This window comes from Borostomias antarcticus, assembly GCF_949987555.1.
Source record: "Borostomias antarcticus genome assembly, contig: scaffold_60, whole genome shotgun sequence".
NCBI lineage: Eukaryota > Metazoa > Chordata > Actinopteri > Stomiiformes > Stomiidae > Borostomias > Borostomias antarcticus.
In genome coordinates this window covers 536,775-552,500 of record NW_028175837.1, presented here as the reverse complement: position 1 = coordinate 552,500, position 15,726 = coordinate 536,775, and the positions used below count along the sequence as shown (strand labels likewise).

The following is a 15,726-nucleotide window of genomic DNA, read 5'->3' as shown; positions in this document are numbered from 1 at the left end:
AGACCAGCCCTGACCTGCGAGAGACCCGCCCTGACCTGAGAGAGAGACCAGCCCTGACCTGCGAGAGACCCGCCCTGACCTGAGAGAGAGAGACCAGCCCTGACCTGAGAGAGAGACCAGCCCTGACCTGAGAGAGAGACCAGCCCTGACCTGCGAGAGACCCGCCCTGACCTGAGAGAGAGACCAGCCCTGACCTGAGAGAGAGACCAGCCCTGACCTGCGAGAGACCCGCCCTGACCTGAGAGAGACCAGCCCTGACCTGAGAGAGACCAGCCCTGACCTGAGAGAGAGACCAGCCCTGATCTGAAAGAGAGACCAGCCCTGATCTGAGAGAGAGACCAGCCCTGACCTGCGAGAGACCCGCCCTGACCTGAGAGAGACCAGCCCTGACCTGAGAGAGAGACCAGCCCTGATCTGAAAGAGAGACCAGCCCTGATCTGAGAGAGAGACCAGCCCTGACCTGAGAGAGAGACCAGCCCTGATCTGAAAGAGAGACCAGCCCTGACCTGAGAGAGAGACCAGCCCTGACCTGAGAGAGAGACCAGACCTGACCTGAGAGAGAGACCAGCCCTGATCTGAAAGAGAGACCAGCCCTGATCTGAGAGAGAGACCAGCCCTGACCTGAGAGAGAGACCAGCCCTGATCTGAAAGAGAGACCAGCCCTGACCTGAGAGAGAGACCAGCCCTGACCTGAGAGAGACCAGAGGCTGTATTGGTCATGAGAAATGGCGGTAACGTAGCGAGACTGAGGTAACGTTAGCCAGCTAGCTACATTAAGTTAACGGTAGCCTAGCGCTAGCTAGTTTAGAATAGTGTGCAGCTAACCAAATCGACTCTCTCCCCTTAGCTAACGTTAACAAGGTAAATGGCACTGGCTAACCATAATTAGGGTTAGCTGCTAACACCCAGCTAACGTTACTAGCTAACACAGTACCAGCATCGATTTATATAGCAATCAAAGGAAGCGACCGTCTGACAAGCACAATGGACTTCACACATCCACCACTGGTATGTGACGCTAAAACGTTACGATTAGCTAGCTACCTTAAAGCCTAGTTTACTAGCTAATGTTAACAAGATAGCAGTCCACTTAGCCTAACGTTAGTTTATACTGCATATGCTCAGGCTCATAAGAGCTCTGGGGCAATAGAGTAATGCTATGAGCCATAGTTTGCCTTATAACGTTAGCTACGGTAAACTAGGCAGTGGACTGTTATCTTCCTAACAAATCAGGTAACACTAGCTAACGTTAGCCAAAGCTACCTATTCTAGAGTAACGCTAAAGCGGGGCCCTTTACGACCTCACCCCCTCTCTCTGGACCAGACTACACGATATTTGTCTTTCACGATTGTCAGCATGTAATTATGGAGACTAGCAACGCTAAAGTGATGCTGCGAGGCATGTTTTGCGGTTGCGGCATCAGTCTTTTCTTGTCCTTCATGTGATTCTGCTCAGTGTACAGTTCATTATATAGTCTCCAAATGACTTGAATTTATTTATTTGCATTCATTGCATGATACATTGTGTCAGTGCGCTAATGTGACTATTATGCAAATAGTTAAACCTCTATATATTCACAGGAGAGACCGCAGAAGAAGCTCCGTTACATCCCAAATCAAGAGTGGTAGGATCAAAATTAGTCCTAATGTTGCTTGACATCACATTAGCTTGCATAATTTGCTTCTTAGTCAGTGATCCATCTATGCACTGTCCTGTCTTTGCATTGTCCTGTCTCGTCCCTGTCTGTCCAATGTTGTCTCAATGTTATGCACCATGTCCGAAAGCAAATAGTACATTGAAAAACTACAATGGCCATAAACAGATTTTGATTCTGTATCCTGTTTCTAATGACAGCGTACCCACAAGATTGCAAAATCAACAGGTGTCCTTGAGCGACCTTGAAAATATCTTTGATGATATGGGTAAGAACAGAATCAAATGTGTGATGTGATATTGCTCGGGTTTGCCCTAAAAGCCAAGTTTTCTGTCCTTTTTATGGCTGAGAATTGTCAGATGTGGGTGAGCATCTGTCCCTACACCATTCACACAATGGCACCCTGTTTCTAGATCACCTAATTCTGTACCTAAATTTACCAGACCTTTGTGAATTTCTACAGATTCTCTCTCTGGGGGAGAGGATAACTTACCGCCTCTGTCTCCGGTGCTCACAACTTGTCCTGCAGTAGGCAGGTAAGTGTTTGTTCGCAGTAGTATTGTTGTGACATCCTAATGTGTAGTTGTGATATTGTGATTAAAAAGTGCACACTTATTGTCTGTCCATTGTAGAGGTGATGATGCTGAAATGGACTCTCCTCCAGTTAAGTTTGCCTTGCCTGGCAAATGTGAGACACCAGATCATAACAGGAAGGCAGAAACACCTTGGTGAGACATTTTGACTCATTTCAATGAGAATACTCTTCCTTCATTCATCAATTAATGATATAAAGCTTTATTTACATAGCTAATTTCCTGCATAGTTGGACTACAATCAGCTTTACATTGTCTTAAGTGATTTAAACGATTTATATCATTCTCTCCATTTCACACTAGCTACTGTGTGTAACTTAGGCAACAGTGGTTGATTCAGCTTTAATATTCATATACTTAACATACATTGCTGGTTATGGCTACATTGTCTTATTTCATAGCAGGCAGGCAAATGTTAATTTGTTTTAGTCTACCTGACTGTCCTGGTTGTTAGCATTGGCTTTTTTCAACTCATCTGGACAATTGAGAACAGAAACTTGGCTATGGCATGTCTCCAAAAAAATAGTGGTGCTGAGAAATGTGGAGCCCAACACTAGGGTCATATGGAGATTAAAGAATTATTTCAAAAGTGCGTTTGGGCAGAAAAATATTTTCAAAGATTTCTAACCGTTTGCTTTCCCCTTTCCTTTGCTGTGGCAGCTATGATTTACCTGCGGCGTGCAGCACCAGCAAAACGTTACCAGAGGAATCACTGCCCCAGTAAGAATGCACTCATACCTGCACTGATCATAGATCTCCTACAACACCTTTATATGGGTTATGTTTTTTATCCATCCATGCATACTGTGTACATCTACATACGTGTATTTTATCCATTCTATATATTTGTGATTGTTTCAGCACATTTTATTTTATTTTGTTTTTACTTTAAAGGTGGACTGTGTGATTTGATGACTTCATACCCAGGTGATCACCTATCAGAGATGTTGTAAATAAGGAAGATTTCCCCCTTCTCTCAGTGCCAGCAGTCAAAGCATGCATACTGGCAAGTGTCACCCCGCTCCATTCGGTAGTGACGTCACATCACACAGGCTACCTTTAAGTCAACATGTCTTCTCTCCCCCCCCCCCCCCGGGAGCACAGTGCATACTTGTACAGTATATGAGAGCTAATTATGGACTCTCTGTGATAGTGTAAGTAGCGCTGCTGAGCGGTTTTGACAGCTGTGGCTCTGCGTCTCTGGTGGCTGTGTCCTACAGGTCTTCCTGGACGCCATCCAGTCCGCCAGCCCTGCCTTCAGATACTACACCAACAGCGCCTTCTTCACCAGCCTCAAGTTCACCGCCCCCGACGGCTCCCAGTACATCCGAGCTATGAGCAACCACATCTTCTCAACCAACACAACACAGAAATATTAGTGGCCATATTGCTAGACAGCTTTTTCTTACTGAGCATAATCCAAGCCCAGTTCGCCAGTAAGGACAGAGAAGGTAACCTAAAGTACTGTTGTTATTCCAATCATGATAAATAAATACAACTATTTGCATTCATATGCTTTTGGGTTAGTTTGTCTCGAATAGAATAGCAGCAATAACGTTAATTCACTCCCAATAATAAATGTAAATTGGTGGGGCAGGAGTTATTGTATGAGTGAGTTCTCAAGGGGATGACAAGTCAGTGGAAATCCACACCTACTTCTATCTTGGCCTTGTGAGAACATCCTACTTGCAAGCTCACATGCTGAAACACACAGCGAGCTCGCCAGGCTTGCGAGATCACACTGCAAACTGTTCTCTGCTTGCCAAGATTTCAAATCTTACATTTGGAAGTATGAGATTTATTATCTTGTTTTAAAAGTTATTTACTAGATTCTATCTTATTTCTAGACTCGAACCAGACTATTTTAAGATTTCTAAGTAAAATTATCTTGCTGGACAGATAATTTCACCAGTATTAAGTCATTTCTCCTCAAATTCAGTAATTTTCATAAAATTGAGTACATTTCATTTCATTTTCATACATTTCTTGTATTTTAACTAATATTTTTTGCAGTGCTGGATGTTCTCACAAGATTATATTATCTGTGGTTTATAAGACAAAACCTTCCACAACTACTACAGTACAATAGGCCTATATACAATTTGATCTTAGTTACTCGTGATGGGTAGGAGCTTTGTTTTCAACCAGCTCAGTGGCCTTGTGGTTAGAGTGTCCACCCCTAGATCGGGAGGTTGGGGGTTCAATCCCTGGCCGAGTCACACCAAAGACTACAAAAAAATGGTACCCGATGCCTTCCTGCTTGGCACTCAGCAAGAGTTGGATTGGGGGTGAGTCCCTGCGACATACTAGCCTAGTCATGTCCAGGCACCTCCTTCAACACAGATAGTTGACAATAAAAGCATTGATTTTGAAGTTATAGCAAAAAACATTTGTCAAATAAAATAAGTAGTGCTCAAATCGTGAGTTAATTTTATTTTCGCCCAGTCTGATGTTGAACTTTGAACAGACTCTTTCTCTTATCATGTAATTTCCCAGCGTTCTGGTGTTTACTGGACCTCTTCTGCCGTAACCTTCACCCAGCGTGAGAGGGATCTCTGTGTGCTCCCACTCACTGGCACAAACACTGGCACAAAGCAATGACTTGGTGGGACACACACACATACAAACACACACACACACACACACACAGCAAACACACACGCACACACTAGGCACACTAGGCACACACACACACACACACACACACACACACACACACACACACAAATACAGGGACATTCTGATCTACATTGTTCCTACTAAACGTTCATAATGCAGTTCGTAAATCCAGTCGGCGGTTTGTTGCTGCTAACTAAGATGTGACTAAGATCATAACTAAGATTATATCGCTGAAATAATCTTGTTTCAGGAAACAATTCACGCTTCACTGGTTGTTTTTACTTTGTCCACCAGGTGGCAGCTACTCTGTCAGGGGTGAGTTCAATCTGAAAACAGTGTGAATCGTTTAGCTAGTTTCCGGGTTGAACGATATGTTTACTAGAAACAGTGTGCAACGTGTTTTGAGATAGGGTTTCTCTTGTTTGATGGTTGTATCAGAGGTGTTACCCAGTCAGGAGACTGATTTATAAACTTCAACATTATCTTCTCAGCTGTCATAGGTGCAACACTTCCGTATCACAAAAGCATGTTCAACACACAGCCGTTTACATTTCCATAAATGTTTTGCAATAAATGTTTTGCAATGTTTTGCAGAGGCTGAACTCACCCCAGATCTATCTGCTCAAGGTAGGAATAGGAAGGGAAAGTAATCTCATCGCCCCCTAGAGGTAGTGTTACTAATGCCGAGAGAATGAATGGGATTTCTCATAGACACGTCTTTTGAAAAATCATATCTTGGTCGACACAGAAAAGTTAGTAGAATGCCTTAAACGGCAAATACTTGGAGACAAACTTTATTGATTCCGGTGATCATAGTTGATTTTCAATCACAATTCGAATTATGAAAATATTTTTCTTAAATTCCATTGACTTTGACTGGAGGAATGGAGCAATTTTGAAAATTTGAAAGAAGGTGAAATACTGTTTGAAATTCTCACGGTTAGTAGGTTATTACTGTAAAGACACTCACAAGTTTTTGTTTTGATAACTTCACCGAAATGGCTTTGTAGTAATTATTAGAAAATCCGGTCTATGGGAGTTTATATTGAAACTCCTCTCCGATAGGAACAAATCCACTAGGGGCGCATGTTTTCACTTTCCCTCCCTATGGGTTTTTCATAATGAACACAATTGCACAACCACAACCTCAACTGTAAGGTTGACAAACTGATGACGGCAGAGTGACGTCAATGAAGGAATGGTTTCCATGTCATTTGTAATGGTCCCTAACGCCCCCATTCCTAGTGGCACTACATAACCACTTAATGCTGGATCACCCAGGGATTATGGAGGTGCATTTTTAGTTGACTGTTACCCCCCTAGTGGCCCGAGGTAGCAGAGCGCAACACTAGTAATGCCAAAGCATATAAATCCATTGTTCATTCATTCAGCACTTTCACAATAAATAACTCAGCACTTTCACAATAAATAATTGAGGAACAACTGTATTTTGGACTTGGTGTAGGCAAGGTCATAGCCATCAACCTGTTATAATTAACACGTCTTGCTAGTTTTGTTTGGACATACAGTAGTGAGTCATAGTGTCCCAGGACAACAACAGCTAGCCCTTTTCCACCAAAGAACTCTGGTTCGTGAACCGGTTCTGTTCAAAATTCCTGGAACCTTGGTTCTGTCCAGAGAACGGGTCAGTTTTGAGCCGAACCGTTGTACGTCAGCAGGGGTGTTGCCCAATGCTCACCGGATATAACCAATAGCTACATCTGACCGAAGCAGAAGAAGAGAGAAGAAAACAAATAGCATCTAACAACATGATAGACCGCATAGACTACCTGCTACATGATAGACCGCATAGACTACCTGCTACATGATAGACCGCATAGACTACCTGCTACATGATAGACCGCATAGACTACCTGCTACATGATAGACCGCATAGACTACCTGCTACATGATAGACCGCATAGACTACCTGCGAGCTGCAGTTGAGGGATCAATGGCATTTTTGCCTTTCACTGTTTTCAACTTTAACACAATGTTGTGGAAAATAAAGTTTTCTTTAAACCAATGACATGTTCCTGATACTTTCTCCTAAACAAGTCAACATTTGAGACATGTAAACATGCAGTCAGATTTACCAATGTGAAATTAAAACACCTGACAGAGGTTAAAGTACAGTAGGCCTCTGAACACAGAATACATGTAAACAAAAAAGACAGGTTAACAAACTTCATCAAAATGTACAACCTCAACACTTGGTTTAAGTAGACATGCGAATACTTAAATGTAAACACAAACAGATGTACAAATTTACTACCTGACACCTGATGTAACCTGTTTTAGGTAGGCCTGTTACAGTATGGTCATTTTTGACTGCTGCTGCTGCTCTGACTGCCAACTGCCTCTATTGCAGACACCATCCTCTCAACCAGCCCTAGGATAGTGTTGTTAGAGGTCTGCATCATCTCCATCATTCTCTCCTCTCTCCTCAGCCCTCTCTTCTGCTCTCTGCATATATCCAAGGACATCCTGGATGTCCTAGTACGTAGTATGTAAGTAAGTAAGTAAACCTTTATTTATAAAGCACATTTCACATTCACACGACAGCAGTCGACCAAAGTCCTGTCTCTTCTTCTTTCCCGAGTGGAATAACAGCATTAAAGAAAACTTGGTTTCAATACGGAATGATTTTGTTAGAAATGGAAGGAGGTCCTGTCCCACAAACATACTCTCTCGTGTACTTGGTTGCTCCTCCTGTTCTGGGATTCCTCCATCCTCAGCAGGAGCAGCTCTGGTTGGCCTATTTGGTCTTAGCCTGCTGGTAGAGGGCTCAGTATGGATGTGGGTGTCTTCACTGACATTGGACAATTCTAAAAAATAAAAGAATCACATTAAGATGACCTGCACATCACACATGAGGCGAATGTCAGCTTGGAGATATAGGCATGCGTGAGGTTGTTTAGGTGGTGCGTCACCAAAGTGCCTTGCGTAGTCTACTGCATCATAATTATAGTGGGTCGTCACCACACTATTCATTTAAGGGAATGTAAATTATAATTTCTATAAAGCGAGTTCGATGGCTGGCGATTTAAATAGTTGGCACTTAGAAGCATATAGAAGAGATAAGAATGAGATCATTCTTGGGAGCCTTCCCAGCGCGCATTTACGCATGGCCGAAGTGGTTGATTACCACCCTTATTATAAGCATCGTCGAATTTGCAACGAAACAAAACAAACTTGTATCTACCTAAATTATAATATGAATGCAGTCAACCTACCGTCAGATTCAGGCGTGGATGGTTCCATGGAGTTAACAATGGTAGACGATGCCGTTGTGGCCGAATTAAGTGCACCACTGGTCTGGTTGGCTGGTCTTTGACCCATCACGCCATCGAGGACATCATAAAATTGTGTAATATTACTTTGTCCTGCTCCACTTTTTCCTAGGTCTTTCTTTTCGTCTCTATAATCTTTCTTCAATTTCTTTAGTTTGTTTATTATCTGATCTTGTGTTCGTCCCTGCTTGCTGTGGAATGCCGCGTTCCATTTGTAACACCACACCGACGATGTCGTCACGGTTCGCACAGTGTGTGTGTGCGTGTGTCTGACAGTGAAAGAGAGAGAGAGAAAGAGAGAGAATCTGACACTGCATCGTAATGAGTCTGGGGATTCTACTTGATAATCTAGTTGCAGATTTGACAGGTCTAGGCAAATAGGTTTTTGATCTGGACCTAGTCTAATGTGGTCTAGATGGGGGGAGAGAGAGTGAAATCATCCTTTTCTGTTTTTCACAAATAGGATTAAGGTTTCACAAATGTGAAACTGTTTTATTTATGTTATAGTGCACTACTTGAGATTAGCTGTGTTCTTTTGGTAAAGCATTATTTTAATAGGCCTACTGACCACTCACCAGTATTTTGTATTTGCTGCACTGTGTATTTGCACTGTCCTGCACCCTGTCGTATGTCGTCTTCATCAGCGTATGCCATTACCCTAGTCAAATTCCTAGTACCATAGGCTATGTGTAAACCATGCACATGCCAAAGAAACGATTTAAATCTGAAGGTATTCTAACAATATACGGCCTTGCCCGAAATTGGGAAAGGGGGTGTGGCCAATCCTTCTAGTTCCACCTTCGTCACTCCCCAAAGCCGCGTCTTTATCAGGCACTTGTAATGTGACACATCAGTTCCACCTGCTACACCAGGGAGAAAGACAGGCCCCGGAGGGAAGTGCCTCTCATCAAACTCACGACAATGGCTAACAAAACGACTCTGCTTTTCCGGGCGCTTGTTGAGATGTCTGAGATACACTCTTCTAAACTGACACGAGGACTTTCGACCAGGGCGAATATGAGGTGAGGGCAAGGGCGTAGGTTTGGTTCTAACATTGGTAGGGACCATATAACAGTGTAGCCTGCATACACAATTTTTGCTGGGGACGAGAGGTTAAAGCTCTTATATATTCATATATTTATGAAATTGAATAATACTAATACAATGTTGTTAGTCTACTGTATCACATCCTGCCTGCTGCGTCCCTCCACTCTCGACTTTTGCTGCTGCTGAGTCCCTCCACACTCTCTCTCTCTTGGTTGCTTGTGCGTCCGTCCACTCTCTCTCTCTCTCACGACTGCTGCTGTTTCATGCATAAAAATGATTTGATTAAAATTGAGATTTTCATTGGATTTTTAGACTGACATTCAATTCATAAATTGATATATCTGTCCATTGGGGGAGTAACAAAATACCAGACAGTAGGCAATACCAATTGCGAAATTCCACAATCCTGGTTTTACAAAGCTATAGCTAATAGCCCATCGGCTAGTATTCATTGCGGACACTTACGGTCATTAGTTGTGAGGACGCCATGATGTCCTATTCAATTAAATCTCTGGTGGGCAGCTAATGTATAATAATGTAATGGCTGCTGCTATCCTAATGTTACAGGATGATAGAAGCCGTCTTAACAGTTCGCTAGCTAGCCAGCTTATATCACCGGTTGATAATTTGCCACAATGGAAAGACAAGTGATGTTAGTTTAGATAACATTAGCTAGCACCAACCTAGCTGGTTTTCATGTGGCTACTGCCTAAGGTTAGCTACTTAGTTTACCAGCAGCTAGCTAACCTAGCTAACGCTAACGTTACTTACAGTTGCGGAGAAAAAGCTCCTGATATCCCTCATCCTCTTCAGAGGGGGAGGCGACATTGTGGTGGATAGCCTACCTAAATGGCTGTCAGAATCACAACTGTATGGCTTGCTGTCAGCGTCTGTCTGTAAGGCTGTTCTTCAGATCAAGCGAAAATTTGAAAAATGCAATGATCAATCTCAGACAAATGAGCCAATCGTGAGTTTAAAAAATATAAAAATAATACAGGGATGGCACATTCACAGTGGAGGAAAGGGGTAGGCTAACGGTCTAATATCTATAATGCAAAATAATTGGTACGGTCAAGGTTGCTTAAGTTGGTAGGGACAATTTGGGCCTCCCAAAATGTTGGTAGGGACATGTCCCGACCGTCCATACGCAAACCTACGCCCTTGGGTGAGGCTATAGCCTACAGACACAACAGACATTGCATGCTTATGGAATGGGGGATATTTTGTACGTTAAGGGAATTAATCTGTACATCTATACCGCGGTTAAGTCAGCATGATGTTTGTTGATATTCATTTGACATTCACGGTCAAACCCGAGGCTTTGGGGGTCAATTCGCGGCAAGTTGGCTACTGACTGTTTCTGATTGGAATTTTCCAGTACACCTTAAAAATGCCATAACGCCACACTAGACCAGGTCCAGATCAAAAACCACAGCATTTAGACCTGTCAAATCTGCACTAGATTAGCAAATATACTCCAGGGACTCATTAAAACACAGTTTCAGATTTGTGAAACCATCATCATCTTTGTGAAAACTGGCAAAATAGCGATTTCACTCTTTTTTCTCCATTAGGCCAGGTTCAGATCAAAAAACACATTACCTAGACCCGTCAAACCTGCACTAGATTATCAAGTAGATTCCAAGACGCAGTTTCAGATTTGTGGAACCTTTATCCTATTTGTGAATGTAGTATATATTTTTATCCTGTATTACATTAATCACATCTGTGTTACTCTCATGTAGTAATCATTTTATTAGAAGAATGAATAAACTTCACTTTAGTTGGAACTGTGTTGATTTAAGGAGTTTAACATGTGAGTTACAACCTTTGTCTCTGAGTCAGCATGATTATTTGTCTATAGCAAATTGTCACCTCTGAAGTGAGAAGCCTACAGTCCTGTAACATGAATCCAGGAAGGACCCAGGGAGCCCCCATGTCCCAAGAAGGGGGGCAAAGACCATTCAGAAGACTATAGTTGATCTTTTGTGACCATATATGTGTTAATGAACATTCCTTGTATGCAAATGTTGTCGTCATTTGATTCCTGGTTTGAAGCCAGTTTAAAAGCTGCCCCTCCATGTGACCCCCTCCATGTGACCCCTCCCCCGCCATCTAGCAACTTCTAGCGACTTCTGGGACAGCCAATAGCTACTTCCCTTACGGAAGAGTTGGCAACACTGTGTGAACCTTGTATTGACGAAGTTCGGACCCCATGTAGGCTAATAGGCATCCCAGATAGCAAGCGGATCTGGGCCATATATGGGCCGGAACTAAGCCACAAGGGCCAGATCTGGCCTGTATATGGCCCAGATCCGCTTGTTATCTGGGATGCTCAAGAAATTGTCGATTCGACCGTTCTTGCCTCCTTGAAGTTATGTTCCATACGAAGATTATGCATTTGAAATACACTGCATGAAAACCAGAGAAAAGTAGGTAATGTGGTTTTTGATCTGGACCTGGTCTAATGTGGTCTAGATGGGGAAAAAAGTGAAATCGCACTTTTTCAAGTTTTCACAAATAGGATAAAGGTTTCACAAATCTGAAACTGTGTTTTAAAATTCCAATCAGAAACTGTGAGTCCGTAGCCAACTTCATCGTGCCGCAAACCGGAACCCAAATTCGGCCTCGTGAATGACCGTGAATGGCACGAATATCAAACATGCTATCTTTACCGCGGTACATCAGTTACTGTTAAGCGATACCCCCCCCCCCCAAAAAAAAGTCTAAACGCACATACTTACTCGTCTATAGCCTTCAAATAAATATCTTACATTATTGCATGTATGTTTGCAATCATTGTAGCGACTTTATTATTTGGGTGGGCTGTGAAGTGCGGTCGGTGCAATGTGAGTCACGAGACTGTGGGAATCCCCGGGTGACGAAACCATTACTTTCGATAGAGGCTGCCCTGCACTACCCATTTTTTTCTTGAAAAAGTAAAATATCAGTTTAATTTGTCCAGAAAAAGCTTAATGTCAAGCCCTGATGTTTCTAACAGCAACACACCGGCCTATTTTGAATAATGCACCAGTAGGCTTATAACAGTTCGTCTGAAGGCAGCACCCGACTGTGTTTAGAGACTCTTGAGATTTCCAGCAGCCGAACGGAAATCCTAGATGAGCCTGTTGTTCTTCCTCCTAGACCTCCCAGAAACCTGGTCTCCTGTGGGGTTCTGGGAACGCGGCACGCCACCCTGCCCCTGCCCTCCGCCTGCCCCCCGGACACACCCACCCGCAGCTTCATCAACCTGGTGGTCCCCACCGCCGCCCGCAGAATGGACTACTCCGAATGCCGGACGCTAGGGTGAGTCACACACACACACACATGCGTGCACAAACACACACACATAACCGCTGTACTCTCCTGTGGGTTGTGTTCAACAGTTCGACCCATGTTAAGGGCTTGCCCGGGGTGGGATTCGAACCCATGTTAGCGAGCTCTTCCACTTGTGAGGCGGACACGCTGACAGTTGTGCCAATAGGGACGTCCATCTTGGACGGACTGTCAGCGCTCTTTTGAGGAGTGCCTGTCACAGTGAGAAGACCTGTGGTATGACTGTGAGGTTTTCCAAGTACATAGAATGAAATCGTAATATAATACTTTGGCGATTGCGTGAAAACATTCCACACATAAAACTAGTGGCCCGGAGTCATAGCATCAGTTTGATGACTGACTTTTTGGGTCCCGATCCAGGTATACTCCAGAGCAGATGTACAACGTGGTGGCCAGTGTGGACCAGTACCAGCATTTCGTCCCCTGGTGTAAGAAGTCTTGCATTATGAAGGGAAGGAACGGGGATGTCCGGGCGAAGCTGGAGATCGGGTTCCCTCCCGTTGTGGAGCGCTACACCTCTGAGCTCACAACGGTCCCCAACCACCAAGTCAGGGTGAGTCCATCTACACCGCTCTAGAAACTAAAGAAACTCTAGAAACTAAAAGGCAAAAGAGCTTATTATTAATAATAATAATAATAATGATGATGATGATGATTATTATTACTATTGTTGCTGGTATTATTATTATTATTATTATTATTTATTATTTATTTTATTATTATTATTATTATTATAGTAATAATAATAATAATACGCACAACCTTAGTAGGCCAGGTGCTGTATCTTAGAGTACTTTATTTTTTTTGTATCTGTATTTAGATTGATGTATATAGGCTATTCATATGCCATTGTGATGTGTTTATATATTTGCAGCCTCTAACTGCACCTTTTAGCCTAATTGACTGGCAGATGATGTCAAATGTGATGTCACAGGCTCTCAGCCTATATATACCTGCTACCTGTCATTTGAAACTTTGAAGTTGCTTGATGAAGACCTACGGGTCGAAACGTTGCATTTTTTCAATTAAGTGAACCAGGAGATACCAGTGTGCGGATCTCTCCTCTCCAAACAGTTCTAGAAAGTAGCAGTCGTTGTGTTTTTACCTGAGACCGGTTGATGGCACATCAAAGAACAGCCCATGTTAATCCCTTGCTTACCGTACAGCCTCTACATCTGGACTTCCCAGTAAAGGGATGAAGGTTGAGCAAAATAAACGATTAGGGATGTGGTTAAGTTCAGGACGTACAAAAAAGACTGCAACTGATGCGTTTAGATGGCCATCTGCCTACCAGTCTGTCAAAACCTCATGTTCCCCTCAGTGGAAGACGGGAGTCGATGACATGCAAGGACGCTTCTCCTCGTTTAATGTTTTGAGCTCTCGTGGCGAATGAAGCCTGAACATGACTGAACATGTTGAGTGTCAGAAACTAGTCCAGACACAGTCACGTGGACAGACATGGCCACGGCGCCCCAAACCAGCCGTGAACAACCCACTAGTCCCGCGCCATTTCTGCCAGACCGCTGAATCGGCATCCCCACCTTTACAGAGGCGTCCACTGCCTCCCGAGTCTGGACACTCTTGGTGCTGTCAGTTCTGGGGACAGGACGATGATGATGAGTGTCCACATGTGTTGTTACAGGCCGTGTGTACAGACGCGTCCATCTTCAATCATCTAGAGACGTTATGGAGGTTTGCTCCCGGACCCAAAGACCAACCAGCCTCTTGCAAGGTGGAGTTCTACGTGAGTACCACACAAGAATCATTTCAAACCTCTCTCAATCTCTTCGTAAGTCAGCGAAGTTAGAATGTCGCCCACTGTAGCTTATGGGTGTAGCTAATGCTTATAAATGACACAAACATTGAGCGGCAGTACCCTTCTTCAGTGATGTAGATGATTACTGAAGCTTTAGTCTTGAGATCAAACAGCATGCCAGTGGAATGGCTACGTTGTGTTCTTGTACGGAAGAGCATTAGGGCCAACAACTGAGTTTATTTATTTTTTTTAAGTTTAAAGTCAGAATTTCTGAGAAAAAAGTCAGAAACAACTTCTGAGAAAAAAGTCTGAATTTCTGACTTTAAACTCAGAAGCTTAAAAAAAAAAAAAAAAATCTCTGCTGTTGGCCCTAATGCTCTTCCGTAGTTCTTGTACGCTTCTGAAAGAATTAATAGATGAAGGGCAGTGTCCTGTAAAGCCAATTAGGTTCTATATATAAACCCAGCTGTCTGATCGGGATCATCCTGGCATCCTGAACCGGCGGTCTTGCCAGTTACCACTAGGAACTGCTAGCTGGGAGTTTGAGACGTTTATGGACCAGGTCAGCTGCGAGGAACATGAGGCCGGGGATTAAGACTGCAGTCCGCTGTAGCATGGGAATAGAGATTGAAAAAGAGGTCTGTGTCTCAAAAGGGACCCTGCCTAAATAAAGGTGAAGATTAGAGGAGCCTAAGAAGTAGTTGGTAGTTTAGTTTTGAATAAACTGTGTAGAGTGATGGTAGAAGGCATTAAAAGTGAACCACCTCAGTCACCCACCAGGCCATAAATGCGTTTCGCTGACCTGGGTGGAACCTTTGTGAATCCATGTTCTCTGGGGGGCAGGTTTATAGGAACGGACACATAACTGTATCTCTCTTTCTCTCTCCAGGTGTCATTTGAGTTCAAATCCCTCCTGCACACTCAGCTTGCGACCATGTTCTTCGACGAGGTCGTTAAGAAGATGGTGAACGCCTTTGAGAGACGGGCAGCCGCTCTGTACGGCTGCACTACAGTACCTCCCCACCGGGGGTGCCAGTGAGGTCAGCGTGAGAACCCCACCCCTGACCCCACAATCACCTCTCCACCACACAGACTGAGGGAAAAGACGACGCCTTGCTTCCCAAACAACATCACAACCCAACTACCCCGATGTACGCGCGCGCACACACACACACACACACACACAGATTTCAACATGGTTATGTCTTATGCAGGAGACTGGGATTCCTCCTTGCTTCTGTTCTTCAAGAATATATTTACTTAAGTTATATACACAAAAAACATTATTTATTCATCACATACATCTTTAATTTATTTACTTGAATGTACAGGCATTTTTATTTTTGGGATAAAAGTGAATGTGTTGCGTCAAATGTTAATCTTGAAAGGGACTGTTTTTTTTATTAAAGTTCTTGACTGAGGCGTGA

At 43.4% G+C, this 15,726-nt stretch overlaps 1 protein-coding gene and 1 long non-coding RNA gene across 2 annotated transcripts; both read left to right on the top strand.

The window, feature by feature from the left end:
• Positions 1-1,588: 1,588 nt before the first annotated feature.
• LOC311329148 lies at positions 1,589-2,972 on the top strand. Its single transcript, XR_014631281.1, has 5 exons — positions 1,589-1,625; positions 1,856-1,923; positions 2,119-2,191; positions 2,288-2,383; positions 2,909-2,972. It is a non-coding gene; the product is annotated as an uncharacterized lncRNA (long non-coding RNA).
• Positions 2,973-9,052: 6,080 nt separating this feature from the next.
• On the top strand, positions 9,053-15,338 carry LOC311329126 (coenzyme Q-binding protein COQ10 homolog, mitochondrial-like; the record flags this gene model as incomplete). The annotated part of the gene is made up of 5 exons (XM_084463006.1): positions 9,053-9,182; positions 12,352-12,513; positions 12,904-13,096; positions 14,186-14,287; positions 15,189-15,338. The coding sequence occupies exons 1-5, from the start codon at positions 9,082-9,084 to the stop codon at positions 15,336-15,338; spliced, it is 708 nt and encodes a 235-aa protein (XP_084319132.1). The 5' UTR covers positions 9,053-9,081.
• Positions 15,339-15,726: the final 388 nt, after the last annotated feature.